We start from the raw sequence: 23,493 nt of genomic DNA, 5'->3' as shown, positions 1-23,493 counted from the left end.
TGATTTATCATGATTTCTTTGATTTTGACACCTGTTCAACCATGTGGGCAGCCTTTGAAAATTTTTAAATTATACAGCCTTATACATTTCTAAATATTGATAATAAGGTCTGCCAGACCCTCGACTCTCTGCAGTTCGCATACCAGGAGAAGGTGGGAGTAGAGGATGCCACCATCTATATTCTACACCAATCCCGCTCCCACTTGGACATAGGCAGTGGTGCAGTAAGAATTATGTTTCTGGACTTCTCTAGCGCCTTCAACACCATCCAACCTCTGCTCCTTAGGTACAAGCTGACAGAGATGGGAGTAGATTCATACCTGGTGGCATGGATCATGTACTATCTTACAGACAGACCTCAGTATGTGTTTCTCGGGAACTGCAGGTCTGACATTGTGGTCAGCAGCACAGGAGCGCCACAGGGGACCATACTTTCTCTGGTCCTGTTCAACCTATATACATCGAACTTCCAATACAACTCGGAGTCCTGCCACATGCAAATGTTCGCTGACGACACTGCTATCGTGGGCTGCATCAGGAGTGGGCAGGAGGAGGAGTATAGGAACCTAATTAAGGACTTTGTTAAATGATGCGACTCAAACCACCTACAACTGAACACCAGCAAAACCAAGGAGCTGGTGGTGGATTTTAGGAGGCCCAGGCCCCTCATGGACCCCGTGATCATCAGAGGTGACTGTGTGCAGATGGTGCAGACCTATAAATACCTGGGAGTGCAGCTGGATGATAAATTGGACTGGACTGCCAATACTGATGCTCTGTGCAAGAAAGGACAAAGCCAACTATACTTTCTTAGAAGGCTGGTGTCCTTCAACATCTGCAATAAGATGCTGCAGATGTTCTATCAGACGGTTGTGGTGAGCGCCCTCTTCTACACAGTGGTGTGCTGGGGAGGAAGCATAAAGACACACCTGGACAAACTGGTGAGGAAGGCAGGCTCTATTGTAGGCACAGAGCTGGACAGTTTGACATCAGTGGCGGAGCGATGGGCACTGAGCAGAGCGGTCAATCATGGAGAATCCACTGCATCCACTGAACAGTATCATCTCCAGACAGAGGAGCAGCTTCAGCGACAGACTGCTGTCACTTTCCTGCTCCACTGACAGACTGAGGAGATCGTTCCTCCCCCACACAATGCGACTCTTCAATTCCACCCAGGGGGGTAAACGTTAACATTATACAAAGTTATTGTCTGTTTTACCTGCATTTTTATCACTCTTTAATTTAATATTGTTTTTTTATCAGTAAGCTGCTGCTGGAGTATGTGAATTTCCCCTTGGGGTTTAATAAAGTATCTATCTATCTATCTATCTATCTATCTATCTATCTATCTATCTATCTATCTATCTATCTATCTATCTATCTATCTATCTATCTATCTACCTATCTATCTATCTATCTATCTATCATACTCAGGATCAAGATAGCTGCTCTGTTTGGTTGTAGGGAATTCCTACAAAGTACAGGCAGTGCTTCAGTGTTATCTATTTATCTGCAACTGTAAAAACATGTTACTTGTCAAGTTGCAGAACATAACATTTTTGCTGATAAAGATCATTGAGTCTACCTGTCACCACTTAAACATTGAAATGGCCCAAATAACGTGATTCATCTTTGTCATCTTCGGTGTAGCTGCCACAGAGAGTTTTACAAGACATCTGCATGGTGTGTTACTCCCTTGCAGACCCTAGGATAACCTGATGAAAGGAAGCTATTGAAGAGACCCCCCTGGACAGGCTCACTTTGCTCACCTGATTCTTGGTGATCAGATGCGAGTGCCTGCCTATACTAACTAGCTAAAAAAAATGACACCATATTAGTGGAAAAAAAGACAATTATGCAGTTGGAAAACTTCACAAAGAAGGTCTCTGGTCTCCAATATGGATTGGAAAAGTTGACAGATTTTTCTGTGTTTTCAAGCTTATTTTTATAGAAAAGGCCTCTGCAATTGCTTTTAATCATACACACATACAATGCAGAACCATTAAAAGAATGAGCAATGAGCACAAACATAACAAAGGCTATGGTGATGACATGATGGTGTGATAATCTTGCACCCATGGAATGCAGGAAACTGTCAGCCATTTGTAATGGCAGGAAAACTTAAGATATGAACATTTGAAAATTTGAAAAGTGTAAAATCACATTAGATTGTTGGACACAACCGCAACATCATTCATACTAATAGTCATGGTGTCCCAGTATCTCAACCCACCATATTTGAAGTTGTCATGTTCTCTACTTTCACTGTACAGCCCCAGCAGAGCCACGCTGAGACTCATCTATGCCTTTTGTACCTTTGAATGAGCTGATTTTGCTAGTAATGGTGCTGATGACATGTCTATAACCAACTTATCATTATACAGTTTTGTTATTTGTTGTTGTATTAGATTACAGTTACATATTCATATTGAGTTATTCTACTTGAGGTACTTTTTCATAGGTTACATTATCTAAACCTTCAGCAATAAGGGCAAAATTTTATCATAATAAAAAGAAGCTTTGCTGCTTGAAATACAGCAGCATAGCCATTGAAGACCACTGATCCATCCATGTTCTGTACCCAGTTTGTCCAATTTAGAGTCACAGGGGCAAAAGATAGGAGCCAACACTGGATAAGACTACCAATCCAACACTGAGAAGTACACTTACACACCTGCATACACACACATTCAAAACCAGTTAAAACACACACGTCATTTGGTATGTGAGAAGAAAATGGACAACCTGGAGAAGACTGTGCTAGAGTCCAAGATTTGAACCTAATCTTCTGGAGTTGGGATAATCTATGCCACTGAAGTGGTAAAAAAATAATTCTAATAATAATTAGTATTTTAATTTGTTTGTAAACCACACTGGAAATATGTAAAATGAAATATGAACATCCTTTTTTTCTTTGGAAATATGTTTATTATATTCTTTGTGGATTTATGTTAAAGAGGCCTGGCTGTTTCTTTGTCTTATTTACACATTTCTACATTGATGATATTTTTTCTTTTTTCCTTTTGTCTTCTTCTTTTTTTATCAGTTTAGAAATTTTCAATCTCTCAATTGGAAAAAGTGAAGTGGATCTCATACAAGATAGTGTCATTAAAGTGGACATCCACAACGTGAGAGCCTCATTCAAAGGCACTCTGTACTATGGATATAGAGGGTGGCTGTAAGTCCATACATAATTATTAAGTTTTCATTTTTATATTGCTTTCATGCCTTTCTCAATCTTTACACATTTTATTAAACATTGCAGTGAAACACAGTCTAATTAAATGCACAGAGGGACATTCACAGAACTAAAATAGAAATGCGTTAAGGTCAGAGTCATAGGCAGCGTGTGACTTGAAGTTCAAGTCCTTGGTCACCATAGTGAGACATTTGCTCTTTCTAATTTCTCTACTCCAAGTCTGTTTATTTCAGTAGGATAGATAGCCTGTCATGTTCAAGTTCTATATTCATGTAACAGTACCCATAATGCTATTGGCATCCTATTAGTTTTCCTGATCACTTCTGTACTCTGTCTCGATGTAGATAGTAATGATCCCAAGATTTTTTCCATTTTTTTCTCCCTACAAGGTTTTTCTAGGAGTTTTTTCTTGTCTTCTTAGAGAGTCAAGGCAGGGGGGCTGTGAAACATCAATGCCTGTTAAAGCCCATTGAGACATCCCTTGTGTGATTTTGGGCTGTACAAGAAATATATTATTGTTGTTGTAATGAGTTCATCATGACTTCTAGATCCATCTCTTAATGTGTATTTTCAAGTTTTACGCCTCCCATGGTCAATTCAAATCTAAAGTTTCTACTTTCTATATGTAATTGTGTAAGTAAATGGCTCATTTCTGTGTGCCTCAGCTTATTGCTGCACATTTAATGCCCTGCAGAATTTGGATGAGACATAAAACCAAGGTTCTGACTCTCTCCGGTCATAATAGATCCCTGGGCATCTTTCATAAAGAGCAGGGTGTGATGCCCACGCTAAATTGCCCTCCATGGCCTAGTCATTCTGCCCCCCCTAATCATCACCTGTCTCTACACACACACACACACACATATATATATATACTGTATACAGTAAGAACAAGGAGCAAACAAGATAAACAGTTGGGTCATCATCAAGGTGAACCCCATGTAATTAGTTGGATAAAAGGCAAAAAAGTTGAGAACAGAAAAATAGCAGTTATCGTTGTATAGTAACATTTGGCAGATGCAAATCCATTCACTGACTATTTGATGTTGTGGCGGTCTGTTTAAGGTCTCCTCAGCAGAAATGGTGGGGCAAAGTCATCTGATTTGGAAGTGACATCATAGCTCCTCACACTGTTGATTTTCAGGTCTGAGGACAAAAGGACAGAAGTAGCAATAAGTGACTGTGCCAACTACAGACTCAGGGTGGAATTACCAAATAAACAGTTCTGAAGTTATTTCCCAATATATTTTGTGAGGGACGACCTGCGTTCTTACCCAGCTGGCACATCCTTGAGGTGGAAGGTGATGCTAGGCGGCAGAGAGTCCAAGCTCGGATCACCTCATAGGTGCCCAAAAGGCATGCTGGATATTATATATATTATATATATAAATTGTGATGGGCGGCCACGGCCATTACCTGGCCGGTACTCCAACTGTATGGAAAGTCCGGGGTAGAGAGCATCAGTAAGGCAATACCTTCCCTGGGACACTAAAGGGCAGCTCTCCTGGTCGGCTGCGGCACCATGGATTCCCGCAGGGTATCCTGGGAGTTGGAGTTTGGCACAGCCCTGCTGGGCTCCATGGGGGCTGCCAGAGGGAGCTGCAGAGCCCTTCATTGGACTCTTACCACACCTTACAGTGATTCCAGGTCTGATTAATGAGCCACCTGGAACACTCCCAGTACCAACATAAAAGGAGCGGCCTCACTCCATTTGGGGAGCCAGAGTTGGGAGGAAGAAGAACAAAGTTTGAAATAGAGGAGAGGAGGCAGAAGGACTATGGTGTGGTGCTATGGCGCTGCCAGCTGTAAATAAAACATGTGTGCTGGGCTGTAATTGTGTCTGCCTGTTTGTGTTGGGTTAGGGCGGCTGTACGTGCCCTGGTGTTCCACAATTGTGGACCACTGGGGCATGTACAGCCGCAGTAACCCGACACAGACAGGCAGAGATACGAAGTTGCCACACAGCACACATTTTATTCAAATGGGGAAGCATTCTTTCTCTGCTCCCCACAGCACAGTACATAAAGCACCCAATAGCACAGTCCAGCCCAACAGCCTTTTCTGTTTCTTCTTCTCCGCCTCCACTTCCCTCCTGGCAAGCTTTGTCCACCTCCTCCTGACTTGGTGGCCCCTTTTAAGCTGGTCCTGGGAGTGTTCCATGTGGCTTGTTAATCAGACCTGGAATCACTCCCAGAGCTGGTGAAAGGCCAAAGTAGGGCTCAGATGCTTCCCCTGGCGGCCCCCATGGAACCCAGCAGGGCTGTGCCAAACTCCAACTCCCAGCATGCCCTGTGGGAATCCTTGGAGCCACAGCCCCGCAGGAGGGCTGCCCTCTAATGTCCCGAGGGAGGTATATATATATATATATATATATATATTATATATACAGTATATATATATATCTCCTGGAAGGCATCCCATGTATTCAGTAAAGTTTGAATATACAGAGTCGAGTTTAATATATACAGTATATTATATTATACTGTATATGCCTTGAATTTCAAAATATAGTGTGAAATGCAATATTTTTGGATTCAGTTTTTGATATATAAACTGTAATATATGCTAACCCTATATATCAGAGTTAACTGTATATTTTCAAATTTCACACTGGATCTCAAATTTCCCTGGCATAGACCCTTGCATATACAAATGCACATGACAGATTCACTCCTAGATATGCCTCTAATATTCTTTTTGTTATCAATTAACATAAGTAGAAATGTGCTATTGTTCATTAAGGTATAATTGCTGACATAGTTCAAGAATATCTTCCTAAAGCCTTTTCCTTTTCTTTCTATGTACTAAGACCCAAATCTAAAATATTGGACTTGCTAGATGATAGGCAGCATGGATTTGGTATATTGTGAATTCTTTGTGCTCCTTTCACAGCGTTAATGTGAGCCACTCTGTTGATTTCGAAATTGAGTCTCATATAGACCTGCAGGTGAACACCAGGCTATGTAAGTATTAATGAGGGATGGACCTGAAAGGTTTCACTGTGCTGCTTTCTTTGCTTTTTCTTAGTCTATTCCATGACTTTCTTAGGACCATGTTCTTTGCTGACATTAAAAGTGTCCAATGTACAGTATTTTCATGGCTTAATAAAAATGCCCTTATTGGGCAATTCCCATTCAAGCCATGACTGAATTCACTTCCCTTTTGTGTAGAACTAGTGCACTAGGAAACTCTACCTGAAAAAAGAAAGTGTGTCAGGGTAGACAGAGAAAAGTGATCAAGTGAGACAAAGCTGCAGTGAATAGATAAAGGAAGGTCTGTTAAAGAAATAAGATCATTTAGAACAATGCCCATGACAGACTATCTGGGAGAGATCAATAGAAGTAGGATGCGAAAGCAAGCTGGAGACAAAGATGTCACCTGGGAATAGCTGCAGAAACACTTCTGTTTACCACTGCCTAGGAGACTGCACCACAAGATGATCTGAAGCGTTTTGTGTCACATTAAACATTTGCTTAGACATTAGTGCTGCACATTTAGCTTATGGAAAACCTTTACATATCAATAACAGATTTGCATGGCCTACACTAATATCCTGGTCCAGGGGTATGGCAGTGCTGGAGTGGCTTTAAATCTGTCATCTTGTGATGTGAACTGTAGCTGGTATGCTTGAATGAAGGTTATGGTAAACCTTTTTATTGTTAAGCTGTAGCTCACAGTCTGCACATTTTATGCAAGTGAGTTTTGTTGAGTTTCCTGCATTGTAGAGATAAAGGGCTGGTGAAAAAATAATTTAATGATAAACCAGCAATGCATGTTCTAGTGTGCAGTCCAGTGAATGCTGTGCTGATTCATGTTTAAAAGTGTTTAGTAAATGCTTCTACTGACCGATACCATGCAGGGAGGGAGACTGTCGAGAGCTATGGCTGTGTCACAACTCATTTCTGTGTATTGAAACACCCTGCAGAATTTGGATGAAATGTAAAACCGAGGTCCTGACTCTCTGTGGTCATTAAAGATCCATGGGCATCCTTCGTAAAGAGCTGGGTGTATTGCGATGTCCAGGCTAAATTGTCCTCCATGGCCTAGTCATTCTGGCCCCCCAATCATCCGCTATCTCTAATTGTCTATCTCTTTCACCACTTCACCATCTAACAGCTAATGTGTGATGAGCGTAATGATGTAAAAATGGCTGCCAGCACATCAACCAGGTGGATGCAACACATTAGTAGTGGTTGAAGTTGCTCCCCGCTCACTATGAAAAGTGCTTTGAGTAGTGAGAACAGTGCTGTCAAAGAATTATTATTAGAATACAAGAAAACTAGACTGTTAGCTTCATAGTATAATGTGTAAATTAAACACAAAGACAACGTCAAAGGTTTGGGGGAATCCCCCCATATACTGTAGGCGTCAGGCGAAAGAGTAATGTCTTTACAGACTGGAGTCCAAAACAGAACTGATTATAACAAAAAGGAAGCGGTATACGCTGTATATGGAAGGAAATATGGAAGGAAACGACAGCATTCTGGGACCAGAAGTGACATCAGGAGGAGGCGGGATCTGATGGACAGGAAGCGGAAGTGTGTTATCTGGGGACTGGAAATTATGGTTAGGCTGAGGTTTCTTGTGTTGTTCTGTAGAGAGAGAGTTAGAGGACAGTGCCAACCCCTGGTCCAGCAGGCAAATGCACTTATTTTAACCCGTAAACTGTTTCCTAATTGCACATGTAAACACAGTTCTGCCAAATTTAATTATAACAATAATGTTACAACAGCTTTTTCCAGGTCCTTGTGACCTAAATGATCACAGTTTATTCATTAACATAACCTTTGAGCTCTCACAATTGCATGATGGTGAACATAATATATTGTAGCAGAAATGCACAGCATTACCTGGATGCATTTCAAAATTGAATTTTCTGTAAACCATGGGGAAAGGTATACATAAAAAAGGTAACACATTTTATAATAATGAACACATTTACTTAAACTGCAAAATTTCTTTGTACTGTAAATTATATTCTGTGTTGGCCCAATGGGTGGCTTGGTGACACTTTGTTTCTCACACCTTTATAGTCTAAGGCTTGAAAGGTTCTCCGGATTTTTTTTTTGTCTCCAATTTCCTTCCCATATCTCAAAGATGTGCTGATGAGATTATCTGGTGACTTTAAACTGGCTCCATATCATAGTGCTGGTATGTTTGTGAGTGGGCCCGAAATGCCCAAGACTAATTGCTACCTTGCACCCAAAGTTGCCACTGCAGGCTTCAGAATCCTACATTGGTTTAGGTAGCCTTGGTAATGGATGGATTCATGTTGAATTCAAGAAATATATTTGAACTCTTCATACACTGTTCTTTAGACTGTATCAAAATGTAAATATATTATCACACTTTTTCATAACATCAAATGGAACAATTCATTCTAATCAGTTTATGGAAAAGCTAACAGGTTTAATAATAAATCTGTGATTGTGACACAGGTGACTTCCATATCGGTACTGGCTGTGACCTTCTACAGGCTTGAACAGCTGCTGCCGAGCCTCCCCCTGACTAAAGCTTTGTGGAGGTTTGTAGTAAAGTGCTGCGGCCTGCAGGCTGTAAACCACAAGCTTTACAATTCAGTATTACTATTGACTCACATTGTGACCCCAAGCAGGTATCCACACTTGCTTGTGCTCTGAATGTAAAAACATATGAAAACAATTGTACGAGAGATCTGTATTTGTAAAGCACACTTGGAGCTGTCAGCTGTATAAATTTGTTACATAAAATGAACTTTACATTCATTTCAGTTCTTTTTGTATAGCATGAATAACTGGTGGCGGCACGGTGGCGCAGTGGGTAGTGCTGCTGCCTCACAGTTGGTAGACCTGAGGACCTGGGTTCGCTTCCCGGGTCCTCCCTGCGTGGAGTTTGCATGTTCTCCCCGTGTCTGCGTGGGTTTCCTCCGGGCGCTCCGGTTTCCTCCCACAGTCCAAAGACATGCAGGTTAGGTGGATTGGCGATTCTAAATTGGCCCTAGTGTGTGCTTGGTGTGTGGGTGTGTTTGTGTGTGTCCTGCGGTGGGTTGGCACCCTGCCCGGGATTGGTTCCTGCCTTGTGCCCTGTGTTGGTTGGGATTGGCTCCAGCAGACCCCTGTGTTCAGATTCAGCGGGTTGGAAAATGGATGGATGGAAGAATAACTGGATACCGTAATTTGTTTACCTTTTACTAACCTTTCCCCTAGGGCATTTGGTATTAAATAAGTAGCAGCAGAGAATACCAGGTGCTAAACAGAGACAGCAAGTGAAACGGAAGACTGTTGTTTACAAGGATGTCCAGATAGCAATAGATTGTATTCTTCCAGTTAGGATTGTCCACTGATTCCTGGTCTTACTAGCACTAGACTTGTTATTTTGTGTTTTTTTAGTTTTAGTCAGTATCTAGGTAGCATGAGTCCAATTCTGTAGTCATTTGATATTGGCCAATATGTCAAGTGGAACAGGAAGGAGCCCTTATGGCATCCCATCCAGACGTACACTAGACAAAGAAATGTTAACAACAATGAACAATTAAGCTTTTAACATGAAAAATATTCAGCAATCAAACGAATGGGAAATTAATGTACAAATAAACAAAGTGAAAAATATCCTGCTATGCCTGTAGGCCTACCTTAGTAGATGTGAATCCAAATCTAAAAAGTTGTGAGTCAACCACCTACCCAGCTCCAGGTACTATAATAATAATAATAATAACTTTACTATATATAGCACCTTTACATGCAACTCAAGGTGTCTTCCACAGATTAATCAATAAAAACAAACATAGCAGCACCACGCAGGGAGACAAAAAATTTTAAAAAAGGAATGGATTAATACTGGGCACTTAATAACACTTCGAAGAACTAAGCTTATATTCAGATCACTATAGTATGACATAATTACTGGAAAACCAGATCATTCAAAGTTTTTTGAAATGTTCCACAGATCTAGCCTGGTGTGTTTCTATTTGTAAATTGTTCTAAATTTTAGGTGCATAAGAACAGAAAGCTGTCTCACCGGTTCTTTTATGCTTAGTTCTTGGAATAACAAATAAACCAGAATTTGCAGATCTAAGATTGTTATTTGGTACTTAAAGAAAGAGGCATTCTGAGATGTAGGCATTTAAAGCATTATGTACAAGTAGAAGTATTTTAACATTTATTCTAAAGGCACTCATAAGCAGTGTAAAGATACTACTAGATAGTAGATAGTAGCAGCTCATATTTTTTTCCTTTTGGTTAAAATTCTTGCTGCTGCATTCTGGACAAGCTGTATCTGATTTACGTCCCTTTTAGGAAGCTCTGATAGGACACCATTGCAGGAATCTAGTCGGCTAAATACAAAAGCACATATTAATTTTTTGTCTTCTTTAAATGTTATAATAGATCGCACCCTTACAATGTTTCTTAGATGAAAGAAAGCAGTCTTGGCAATATTAATATGCAATCTGTAATTAAGGTCAGAGTCAATAATAACGTGAATTCTTGACATCTGGTTTCATTCGCAGGGCCAGATGATTCATTCTATTTCTAAGATTTTGCTGTGCAGCGAGCCTGTACACTGGTACTGTGAGTGCTGTGCAGAGTGGAGGCAGAACTTCTGCATTTCTCCCAGTTGATTCTGGGGTTCATCAGGGGTGGGTTTTTGCTCCTACTCTGTTCTGCTTGAAAGGACTGGGTGTTGAGAAAGGTTGTGGGGTCCAGCGACATTCATGTCTTTGGTGACTCTTTCTATGAAGTCAGTAGACGGATTGGGAGAGTATGGGGGGGTCATGAGGTCGCTGGAAAGGGGTATCTATGCAAAGGATGAAGATCCAAGTCTTTAGAGTCCTGGTGCTTCCTGTCTTGATATATGGATGTGAGACATGGACGCTATCCAATGACCTGAGACAAAGACTGCACTCCTTCACTGCTGTGTCTCTCCGGAGAATCCTTGGGTGCCACTGGTTGGACTTTGTGTCGAATGAGTGATTGCTCATGGAGTCCCAAATGAGGCAACATTGCCTGCATTGTGAGGGAGGGTCAGTTACGGCACTACAGCCATGTGGCTGTTCCCCGAGGGTGATCCGGTTTACAGGATCCTCATTGTTGAGGAGCTGAGCGGCTGGACCAGGCCAAGGAACCTGCAATTGCTTCATCCTGGGTATGACGTTAATCTGCATCCAACCCTGCAAGCAGGTCCTCCAACTTACAGGGAAAACTTGGGGGTTGGAGGCAGGATTGGCACTCCAGCCACCGTAAAAAACAACACACTGTTCCAGGGTGGTGAGGTGTCACCTGTTGCAATCGGGTTCCAATCCAGGAGGTTCATTGTATGGTGGATGCAGCAACGTGCTATAAGCGCATGCTCCCCAACCTCTATATAATAAAATGCTAATATCTTTGTGGGTGTTCAGACCCTCCAAACAATCTGATTGGTCAGTTTGGCTTTGATCAGTTTTGATGTGATTGCTCAGTCGATTGCTTTTGAGGCAAGAAACACCTGACACACATGAGAATATCAAAGAAAGATATACAAGGAATGCTGTGAGTTGCCTTCTAATCTTCTTCTTCTTTCAGCTGCTCCTGTTAGGGGTTGCCACAGCGGATCATCTTGTTCCAAATCCTCCTGTCCTCTTCATCTTGCTGTGTGACACCCAGCACCTGCATGTCCTCTCTCACCACATCCATAAACCTTCCTCTGTTCCTCTTACCTGGCAGCTCTATCCTTAACATCCTTCTCCCAATATACTAATAAAAGAAAAATTCTTAAGAACACGAATGATGTTTTCATAGCAGGTAATGGGGGTCCATCTACCATTTTGGTAGTCACGAGCTGAATAATGTGCCTCAAAATGGGAGATTCAAAGAAGCAGGCTGTAAAGGAACACAATCGAGAGTGGAAGTGCAAGGGAAGAGAGACTAAGACACACAAGGATACCAAAGAAAGGCATAGCAGGAATGCTGAGTGTTCACATAAGGCAAGAGATGTGAAATATCAAATATGTGTAGATTTATTCTATTACCTGTCTTCAACAGGCTATGTGGCTTGTAAGTACATAAATACATAAAACACCTGCAATTTGTGGAAGAAATGAAATTGAAAATATATTAAAGAAAGAAATCTTTTCCTCAACTGTGACCTCTTTGAGTCAGAAACCAGGCAGGAGAAAAACTGGTTCATTGCTTCCTTTATTTACTTGAGGGAGGACCTTGTACAACAATCTACTAAGGGAGAGCTCTTATACTTGAAATGTGTGTGTATGTGACAACTATCCAGTCTTGCTGGGTGTAGGACATCTGCTGAGTTCTTAATTCTTCTAAAACATCCTGTGTATGAAATCAACCATCCCTGAGTATATTCTTGTTCTTTGTTGTCCCCTTGACCGTTGTCTGGTTTCCTGATATGCTTGAACAAGTTTCTGACCATTATTGACCCTTTAATACTAAGTTACATGCTATATTTTAATGTGGAAAACATTACCAAAACACCTTATGTGCAGTAACTATATTACCCCTAAATGATTATATGATCCCTAAATCTCATTTTTATTCCACAAATTAATTTGCCTGCTTTTTAAAAAGTAAGCAAATATGGCCATTGTCCTCAGATAACAATATTGCTCATGGCAGTGAAACTTCACTTTAGTAGTTCACTTTCCTAATGTATCTAATTTTTTGCACTGGAATGCGCTTTGTTGACTTTCATTGAACATCTTCTAGTGCCGTCATGTCTTCTTTCATTATGGTGACCAGATTTAGCCACGGTTCTCCTAATGTATCTTGCATTTTGTACTGAACACCTTTTAATTACTTGTACTGAACACTTTTGTGTGAGTTCAACATTTTATTATTCCTTATTTATACTGCCTGATGATTATGGATTTTGTGGTCATGCTTTTATGGTCCTACTGTCACAGTGCACACAGGACTCCTGATACCAGTTGCTAAGCACCAAAGATTGCTGCATGGACTTCAAAGCATGAAATAACCTGATCGGAGCATTTTGGACTTGTATGAACTAGCTCAGTTAGAAAACACTTGCGTCAACATAAACTCTGAAATCCTTTTCAAAATTTACTTCCTGTAGGTCACCATTACACAAATTCTAATATCAAAACATGTAAAAACTTCAACAAGAATAAGCAATTGAAATCAGCAGAATATTTACACCAAAAGGCATTTTTCATTGCTTGATGAATGCTTCTAAACAGGGGTGATTAAGAGTTCTGAATCATATCAAATGAGTTAACTAAAACTAAGCTTAAAAAGGAGCTAGGATCAAAAGAATGGAAACTGTAAAACTGTAAAGTGTATATTGCCTCCATGTTTCTGACCCTGTGTTTAGTAAAGGGAAGCTGATAGCTTTGCTATAAACATTTGGAGGTTAATTTATTTACTTGTTTATTTGTTTGTTTTTATGTTTGTACCACATCTCTCTATATATTTTGCAAGTCATCTGACATGAAATCATAACAATAAGAATTACATATATCTGCTGCTGATGTCTCATATATCTTCATATCCTCAATTCAGTTTCAGAGGCACTTTTGTCTTCCCCTGTTAAAAGATGACTTAATCCATGAATTGTAAGATATTTAACACCATAAAAGAAGTAACTTTGGTGCACTGACACTTAAGCAGGTCCATTAAGAGAGTGAAGTCTGCTGAAGTGCATTGATTTACATGTTGTCTCAAATTCTTGATTTTTTTTTTCTCCTTCAGACTGCGGAGAGGCAAACCGTGTGGCAGCTGACACTTCAGACTGTTACCTGACCTTTCACCAGCTGCTCCTACATCTTCAAGGGGACAAACAGTAAGAGCACTTTTATTTAGGTGGTGTGTTTTCCCTTCTCAAAAGACACAACATTATTCTGAGATCTACTGTGTTTTTTTTTCAACTGGACATAAATATTAATGAAGGGCAAAATAGAAATAGAAATATCTTTTGTTTTATATGTTTTATTATTTCTCCCAAAGACAGTAGAGAGATAAGACGCACTTAAGTTGAAAAATCTGGTCCTTGTGGATGTTGTGATTCAGAGTTAGAAACATGATGAAAGGCTGCTGAGGCCTCCAGAAATGCCTACAAAACAGGCCAGGACATTCACTGTCCAGCCCAGAACAGGCTTAACCTCTGCCCAGCTTACAGGAACCTACAGGGTTCAGCCAGACCATGACCCAAAACAGTGGAACACGCTTTTAAAGATCAAAATACTCTTAACAATTTCAGAAATACTGAAATGCCTCACCAGAGGGAGAAAGATGTGAAAACTCTGGCTTTCAAGCTTCTTTATAAATTAATACATTTAGTTATAAAAACACACAATAGCAAAAATAATTCAAAAAGGTTCCCAAAAGGCAATACCAGGTAATAATATTCCAAGATGCAATCCCGTAGAATCATTCAACAACCACAACAGAAAGAAATCAAAAACCCAGAAAATCCAAGCAATAAACGCAATACTTGCAGACTTCAACAACTTCAATGCACCACTACCTGACAATCATTCTTCCTGGACTTAAGCAGTCCAAATGAGGTTTTGAGAAGGGTCTAACTGCACACCTCTGTAACGTCACGATTTAGGAGCTCCATTGCACAGCAAATCACATTGCACATTTATGTCACATGATTTATGTGAGTTAGTTGTACTACATAACACACCCACTGCAGGACACACCTACTCAACAGATGTTATTATTTACGCCCCAGATAATCCTTCCACAACCCTAATCTTAACCATAGTGTAAGAATATTTGAAGAGAATGAAGTGCAAGGTACGCAGTAGGTTTGTTGAGAAAGATGCAGATGACTGGGCGTATCATGTAACATCACTGATGTAAAATGAAAAGGATGGTAAACATCATTACTGTGCAACAGAGCTCAAAACAGCAGAACTCTGGAGGTCTACAGCTAGACTCTACTGGAATTTCAGGTCTGGTGGCATCAGGGTGGCCCCTCTTCTTGGGGTCCCACCCACAGAGTACACAGAATGTAATTACATTTAAAGAGACAGTGCAAAATTGCAGAAAAACAAATGAATCCAACTAAAATAACATGAAGACATGGTAAATAATAATTCAAATATAATAAAATAGAATAAAAACAAGCCATCGAAAGTGAACAGGTGCAGAAAACTGGTCAGGGTGTCACCATTCCAAGTGCCATGTTCTCTAGAATGTCACCTGCATTTACGTGTTGGAATTAGTGCATCATACAACATTATGTTTGTAATTCTGATTCAGATTCTTCAAGACAGATGCATCCCTCTTTCAAACTCCGTTAGAAGGGGTATCAGTAACTGCATGGGTGTATGGAAGAAGTGTAACTACTGTATGTTTTGACAAACATGTATTAATATTTAGTGTTCTTCTGAGATGTTGGGTTCAGAGTGCAGACAAGCATTTACAATTATAAACCAGACAAAATAGATAAAATGCATACACCGTTTAAATATTCACATGTTTATTTAAATTTTTAGTCCTCTTCTTCCTGTAACTTCTTTAGTTATCTGCCATAACGCTTGTATTTTGATTGTCATTTCCTTCATTGTGTTCTGTCTTCAATGTAGAATAATCAAATAATACAAAAAAGCTGTAAGAAGAGCTCCTAAAGCAAGCAACAACACAAAAACAAAGAGCAGACACAAACAGTCTTGCCCAAATGCTTAGAGTGTAGTAGTGATGGGAAGGCAAACTGAAAAACACAAACATGGGGCTAAAAGCACCAAAGACCTCAGCATTAGCCCAAAAAAAAGAAAGAAAAGAGAGAAGAGCCTGCAAGGGTTAATTCTTTTACTTCTTTTATCTAACCTTTCTGTAATGGAAGTCTGCTCAAGGCATTATCTCCCCCAGATCACTAGATGGCAGTCACCCTGAGTGGTTACACCATCACAGATTCCCACAGGGCATGCTGGGAATTGGAGATAGAGTTGGAAAGGAGAAGAAAATGTCTGAGAGGAGGAATGGAGGCAAAATGAGACAGAAGACAAAGTATTGCAGTGGGCTACTTGGTACTTTATTGTATTTCTGTTGCTGCAGTGGGAAACCCTTAGGGAAGAGTTTCCCATGAATGAAAACCTTTGTGTGTTCCTGAACTTGTGCCTGTGTTTGTCTGTCTGTCTGTCTCAGGTTTGGGGAGCTGGAATGCCCCCCACATCCACACCTAAACTGGACAGTCTTGACCTACATAGTTACCATCTACATACTACCAATTAACACTAGAAAAATCCAAATAAAAGACACATGTTCAAAGTGTAAAACAAAAAAGCTTAAATAACAAAAATGTGAAGCAAAAAAAAACCATTAACTACAACATCCATCCATCCATTTTCCAACCCGCTGAATCCATAACTACAACAATTATTTATAAACAGTAGCACATTTTTATATAAAGTGTAGCTTGAAGTTCTTTACAAATACAAATTTCCCCAAAAAATAAATAAAAGGGAGAAACGGAGTAATCACTAATAGTGGGAAATGTACATTAAATTAAACTTTAAAACTCATAAATATGGCAGCTGTTTTTTAATCCTTTTGTAAATGCTAGCAAAGTTTCTGTATTTATGAGTTACTTTTATTGGGAAGAAACTGGCAGCCATGACATTATATGCATGCTAATGCTATACACAAGAACACTTATGTCCTGCAACGTACATGAGAGGAACAATCAGTGTAGCCATCTTGAAAACCCTAGAAATAACAGGAGAATGTCGGAAAAATACTTAAAACTAAACAATGGCAACAATTCCTTAAAAATAAGTGAAAATGCACTCACTTATCTTAGAAACAGAAAGGAATTTAGAGCATGTCATTTTAAATTAATGCACCTGTTGCAGGAAGCATATTTATGCAATATGCAGTAATGAAGCTGGTCCCTGCCTTTTCTAGATGTTATGAAGATCCCCTCCTGTTTCAGAAGCTCAGACTGGGAATGGAAGCCCACTGTCACTATATTATCAACATATCCTGTATGTTCAAAAGAAGACCCTTTACAGTTACAATGGCCTCCCAGTCTGTGTATCCATATCAGCTAGCGGCGGGTTTCTTTTCAGACACATTAGTTGGACTATAGCCTATTATAACAATAGAACAAATGCGCCCTTCACCAATGGGAGTGATGCTTTTCATTAGGGGTAAGCCCTCCTCTTATTCTACCCACTCAGACTTCACATGTGGCAGGAAAACATCACCTTATAATATTTCCATCAAATCAGAAAATTCACATGCAAGAGCAGGCAAGTAAATGAATACTAATGGGAACAAATAGAAAACCCAAAGTAGTAATCTGTAAGTTAGACAAAAGCCAAAAGTAAGCAAGTAAAGGTATGAACACCACAAAATCAACTGGTAAACACTGACTGAAGTCATGGTTACATTTTTTCTTTGATTAAACTGGTGACGTTAATTAAAGAATATGCCCCAATGTCACAGTTTGAATAGCAGCATCAGCACATTTGTAATGCTGTACATGAATATAAACTACAAATTACATCAGTGGCAGTCCCTCAGCTTGACAATGTGAAAAGGCAACAAACAAAGGAAATCCCCCTGCCTGCTGTATTTTCATTACAACACCAAAGTAAAAATGAAAATGCAACAAAATCTTAAATGTATATAGTATGTTCAATTGACTTATCTGACAACTCAATAGATGAGTACAGCTTCTAAACCTGACTATTCTGAAGGCACGGATTGGAGCCCACTATACCATGGAATGATTTCAAGATAACTGAAGTCCAAACTACAAAAGACTTTTATGCAATTGGTCAGTATTGTGAGAGGCAGACTCCACCTGGTGGCCATAAAGCATTTTTCCTTCAGTTTCCTTTTGATTTGACTGAGAAGACAAGATCAAGAGAATGAGCTTGAAATTACAAAATACAAAAAAACTTGTTTCTATACAGCTTATCCTCCTTTTCCTGCTTTCAGAATAAGAGTAGAAAAGCAAAAAAAAAATCCCTGCTTCACCTGGTAAAATAATCCCAAACTAATAACATTTTCAAATATGTTTTCTTTTAGGCCCAGCTGGATTAAGAGGTTATTCACAGACTTTGTCTCTTATACTGTGAGACTCGTCATTAAAAGCCAGGTAATGGAGATGTCAACACACTGTGTTATGCTGCAATCACATAGTATTGGGAACTCCTGAGCTACTAGAGAACAATTTTTTAATTTCACCTAATTTTATTATATAAAGAGAAAAAGAAAAATGAAGTCAGGCAGAAATGTAGTTTTATTTTCATGTTGTTTTTGAATTAAACTAACACTTTAATATACACTCACTGAGCAAATTGTTAGGAACACCTGTACACCTGCTAATCCATGCAATTATCTAATCAGCCAATCATGGGTCATTATTGCAATGCATAAAATTATGCAGCTACAGGTCAGATGACTCACTTAATGTTCATATCAAACACCAGAAATGAGATAAAAATGTGATCTCAATGATTTCAACTGTGCCATGGTTGTTGGTACCAGAAAGGTTGGTTTGAATATTTCTGCTGCTCTTCTGGGATTTTTACTTCACTTCACAACAGTCTCTAGGGCTTACTCAGAATGGTGCGAAAAGCAAAAAAAAACATTCAGTTCTGTGGAAATAAACACCATTTTAGGAAGATAGGTCAAAAGAGAATGGCCAGATTGATCTGAGCTGACAGAAAGGCTATAGTAACTCAGATATCTACCCTGTACAACTGTGACGAGCAGAAAAGCATCATGGAATGAAAAACACATCAAACCTTGAGCCAGATGAGCTACAATAGCAGAAGACCATGTCAGATTTCACTCCTGTCAGCCAACAACAGAAAGCTGAGAATGCAGTAGGCATTGGGTCACCAGAACAGTTGAAGACTGAAAATGTAATCTGATCTGATGAATCTCGATTTCTGCTGAGGCACACAGTTGGTAGGGTCAGGATTTGACATGAATAAAATGAATCCTTGTACCCATCTTGTCTTGTGTCAACTGTCCAAGCTGCTGCTGGTGGTGTAGTGATGTGGAGAATATTTTCTTGGCACAATTTGGGCTCATTGATACCAATCAATCATCGCTATTTGAGTATTGCTAGTGACCATGTCTATCCCTTCATTGCCAAATTTTACCCATGTTCTAATGGCTACATCCAACATCATAATTCACCATGTCTCAAACTAGTTTCATGAACATGATAATGAGTTCAGTGTTCTTCAGTGACCTTCCCAGTAAGTGGATCTCAGTCCAATAGAACATTTTTGGGATGTGGTAGAGTAGGAGATGAGGAAAATATACAGCTGACAAATCTGTAGAAACTGCATGATGCAATCATGACAATATAGACCAGAATCTCAATCCAACATTTTTTGGAATTTATGTCTATTTTGAGAGCCATATTAAAAGGAGGCCATATTAGTATAGTGTTCCTAAGAATTTGCTCAGTGAGTGTATATCATTCACTTTTTATTTCCATAAAAAAGGTACGAAGTATTGCTTAATTGCTTTTTATGCTGACTGAGTAGCAATTCAACAAAGATCACCAGAATCTACAGTTTATCTTATAACTTTGACCCGCCCATACATTGTCAAACCCACTTAATGCAATTCAGGGTTTGCGGTTGGTACTGGGTATAAGAAAACAGGCCTCAACAGGATGCCAGTGCCTCATAAGATCCGTTCTTGCACACACAGGACCAGTTTAGAGTCACCAGTAACCTAATTTGCACTTCTTGACATCTTTAAGCATGTGGGAGGAAAATCAGAGTAACCACCATACATGGGGGAATGTGTAAAATTTACATGGACAACACCCAGGCAAAGGAGTCAGAGCCAAAACACTGAGTCCATGAGGCAGCATGTACTAACCACTGGTTAAACAAATGGTGGCTCCACAGATTTCCCTAGCATGTGAACTCCAACTACCTACTATATGTATAATGCTACTTTCTTTACAAGGCAATTGTAATATTTCCTTGATATGACTTCAAAGGTTAAAATGCAGTGTTTTTATTTTGGATGTACATTTGTTAAAATAGTACTTGTGATATGCATTCATGGTTTTCTCTTTTATTCTATTCAGTTTAAAATATCCGGAAGCTATAAACTTTTTTCCAGCTTTGTGTACCCTACCACCTAATCTGTTTCATTTCACATGGCATTTCTTTTGGATTTTACCTTTGGACTAATTAATACATATAGGTGTAAGACTGGCATGTGTCTGACTTGTTTAATTTATTTTTACAGATTTGCAAGGAAATCAATAACCTTGCTAACATCTTGGCAGAGTTTATTCAGCAGCGAGCAGGTAATTGCTTTGTTATTCAGCTATTCGGTTTAGTTTCAATTTATCTTAGGAGAGTCATAGCAGCTGCTGCAATGTGAAAGGCAGGAATACCCAATTACTGTATATGCTCACGAATAAGTCGGGTCTTGAAACACAAAAAATCGATCATAAAATCAGACGCCGACTTATTTGCCCATTCTAAAATGTGACACTTATTTTTTTTTTTTTTTTTTACATTTTCTTGCCTTCTCCAATCTCGCATCAGTTTCTCAGATGCATTAAATTTGGTTGCAGCAGCGCAGTTGCCAATTTCTTTCGCTACTTCAACGACGTTTAATTTAAAACCAGCTTCATATTTTCTTCTGATCGAACGCTCCATCGTAGAAAAGAGATGCTCTTACGATAAAGATGTATGAGGGTGTGAGATACAAAAAACACAAATCAGTGCAAACGTTGCTTAGGAATAGTTCGGGTATTACCTTGTGATCACGTAGCCACCATAGAGAGAGAGAGGTTAAGAACACGCGCTGATACAGCGCCTTGCCACACCCACATAGAAAAAAAAAGACAGTGTGCTCCGTGGTTACTCTCTCTCTCAGGTGGGTGTTAACATATCATAATCCCTTGTACCAATAGCGTGAGTTTTCCGCATTCCATTTATACAACCGACATTATAAAATACCACAAATTATACTGTAAAATCAAGTCCCAACTTATCCACAGGAGAACTTATCCGCATGTATATGCGGTAATCGTGAATTAGTGAGTTTAACGAAAATGTGAGAAAACTCAACTGTTTGAGATCTGATACAGAATTCACAATATGATTGGAGGAAAATTAGAACAAAGGACACCATGAGCCGCAAAAAAGACTAAACTTTAATCTAATAGGTTTATTAAACAAATATCTTAAATAAAGTTCAATTACCTAATTCCAATACAATAATTGAGAGTAAGTAATTTAAACATACACTAAAGAAGAATAGGCACAGTAAGTCAAAAACACAATAAAGATACAAAGGTCTAGAGTTATAAACATCTGAAATAGCAGAATGCCAAAAATTTACTAAGGTCCTAATCATAAAACTCAAAAAAAGGCTCAAAAAAACGTTGGTGCGATACAAATGCCTAAAACAACGACAAGCGACAAGCAAAACATGCAGCTCACCAGCAGCAGAAACCCAGTGGATTTTCCAACCGCTTCTCCTTGTGTGCGTTCAGTCACCCTAACCCCCCCCCCCCACAAGCGGCAGAGACATGAAGTGGCAAAAGGACAGCTGCTGTACAGGCTTTAAAATGATCGACAGGCAGCACAACAGCAGCAGAAAGACAGCAGATGATCCGACCGCTTCTCTTTAGCATGCGTTCAGCCGCACCCCCCAACAATGTGAGCAGCGTTATACATCCTGTGAGAAAGAGATTTAACCATGCCTGGGGCCGGAAATAAAGGACAAGTATTGTTTTTACAACATCACGCGAGACAAGGCAGTGAGACATCATTTAAAACAAGTCCACGGACAGCTGACCTAGGAGTTGTTGGATTGCTGTTTGCAGACATGCTTCATGTGCTCCCAGCTCTTAAAACAACGATAAGCAAAACACGCAGCTCGCCAGCAGCAGAAAGCCAGCAGGTGATCCGACCGCTTCTCCTTAGCGTGCGTTCAGCCACCCCACCCCACCCTTCACAACGTGAGCAGCGTTATACGTCCTGCAAGAAAGAGATGTAACCACGCCCGGGGCCAGAAATAAAGGACATGTATTGTTTTTACAAAAGTTTTAAAGTAAAAGTGAAAATAATGCATACATAACAATTCACATGAAACTAACAATTTCTTTAAATTGTATATCTGGTAAACCAAACCTGAGGGTGTGCGAGCGAAGCGAGCAGGGGGCAGAGCCCCCTAGTCTTTTAAACAATGCAGAGGACATGACATTCATGTCCCTTTATGAAAGTGTTGCTGTGCTCAGCATTTTAGTCAGCCCTTTTAAAGAAATGGTTAATCCACAGATAGTTCTTCTTCAGCAAACAATCTAAGCGAACAAATTAAATGAATTTACAAATCCGATTCACTGAAATTGATTCCACTTAGTTGTTTAGTTTCATTTTCTGAAACATGTACTAATTAAGCAATATATATTTGATTCTCTGAATGAGTGCACAACAAAATCGTCAGTGTTAAATTAACTCTTTATTATGGGTCCACACTTTCCATATACAGTACTTTTAGGGTTACTATGACACTGTAATAGTTAATTTAACACAACCATTTTGCTGTGTGTGAATGAAAAACTTTGACAGCAATCGTCTGAAATGAGGGTCACTTCAACAAAATGGAACCATCTGACAATCCAATATATTACGTGAACTTCCTAACTTATTTAATTGAATGATTCTTTAAGTGTTTTCATGATTGAGCCACAGAAGTCCGATTTAGTTTAGCAAACTGATGGCCCTTTTCAGTTTAACTGAATTGGTGAAAAAAAAAACAGATTAAATGAGTCAATTCACTACAAAGAATGAAATGTTGCACCAAGGCTGACTTGTGTTGTTTTTGCAGGACTTTTCCTCAGTTCTGGAGACATAGGAGTGGATATTTCAGTGACCAACTCCCCTGTTCTTACTGCAGACCACATTGAGTCACATCACAAGGTGAGGTTTGGACAGTGGTATTTAATATATAAAAGGCATGTTTATTTATTGCCTTTTGCATTTATGGCTGTATGCAAAAATCACCCTGGGTACCTCATCACAAGAAGTGTCCTTCTTTGCTTATCACTTTTTTTTTGCTGGTAACTTATTTGTTAAAAAAAAAAAAGAACTGTTAATAATTTCTACTTTACCCTTCTAAGATCATAAAGGGGGTAGTCACATGTCAATACTGTAGCTAATTAAGATATGACCTTTCAAATTTTTAAAATTTTGTTAACAGTCACAGCTAGATACCCTCAGAAGGAAACATCACTGCAATAGGATCCAAATACTAAACAGATGGACAAGGTGATGACATAGTTAGTTCAAGTAAACCCATTTATATTTAATGACATCTCTGTGAAGTGTTTAAAATGCACTAGGCATT

At 39.4% G+C, this 23,493-nt stretch overlaps 1 protein-coding gene across 1 annotated transcript in view; it reads left to right on the top strand.

Moving 5' to 3' along the window:
* cetp (cholesteryl ester transfer protein, plasma) overlaps window positions 1–23,493 on the top strand; it is a 58,338-nt gene that overhangs the window by 23,159 nt on the left and 11,686 nt on the right. The window contains exons 3-8 of the mRNA XM_028809370.2: window positions 3,047–3,178; window positions 6,092–6,162; window positions 13,882–13,972; window positions 18,178–18,247; window positions 20,377–20,437; window positions 22,975–23,066. Of these exons, the coding sequence (XP_028665203.1) occupies window positions 3,047–3,178; window positions 6,092–6,162; window positions 13,882–13,972; window positions 18,178–18,247; window positions 20,377–20,437; window positions 22,975–23,066 (517 nt within the window). The remainder of the gene's footprint in view (window positions 1–3,046; window positions 3,179–6,091; window positions 6,163–13,881; window positions 13,973–18,177; window positions 18,248–20,376; window positions 20,438–22,974; window positions 23,067–23,493) is intronic.

Source organism: Erpetoichthys calabaricus, chromosome 9 (genome assembly GCF_900747795.2).
Source record: "Erpetoichthys calabaricus chromosome 9, fErpCal1.3, whole genome shotgun sequence".
Taxonomy (NCBI): domain Eukaryota; kingdom Metazoa; phylum Chordata; class Cladistia; order Polypteriformes; family Polypteridae; genus Erpetoichthys; species Erpetoichthys calabaricus.
Note: the sequence above shows the minus strand (reverse complement) of the source record. Positions and strands in the feature narration are given on the sequence as shown.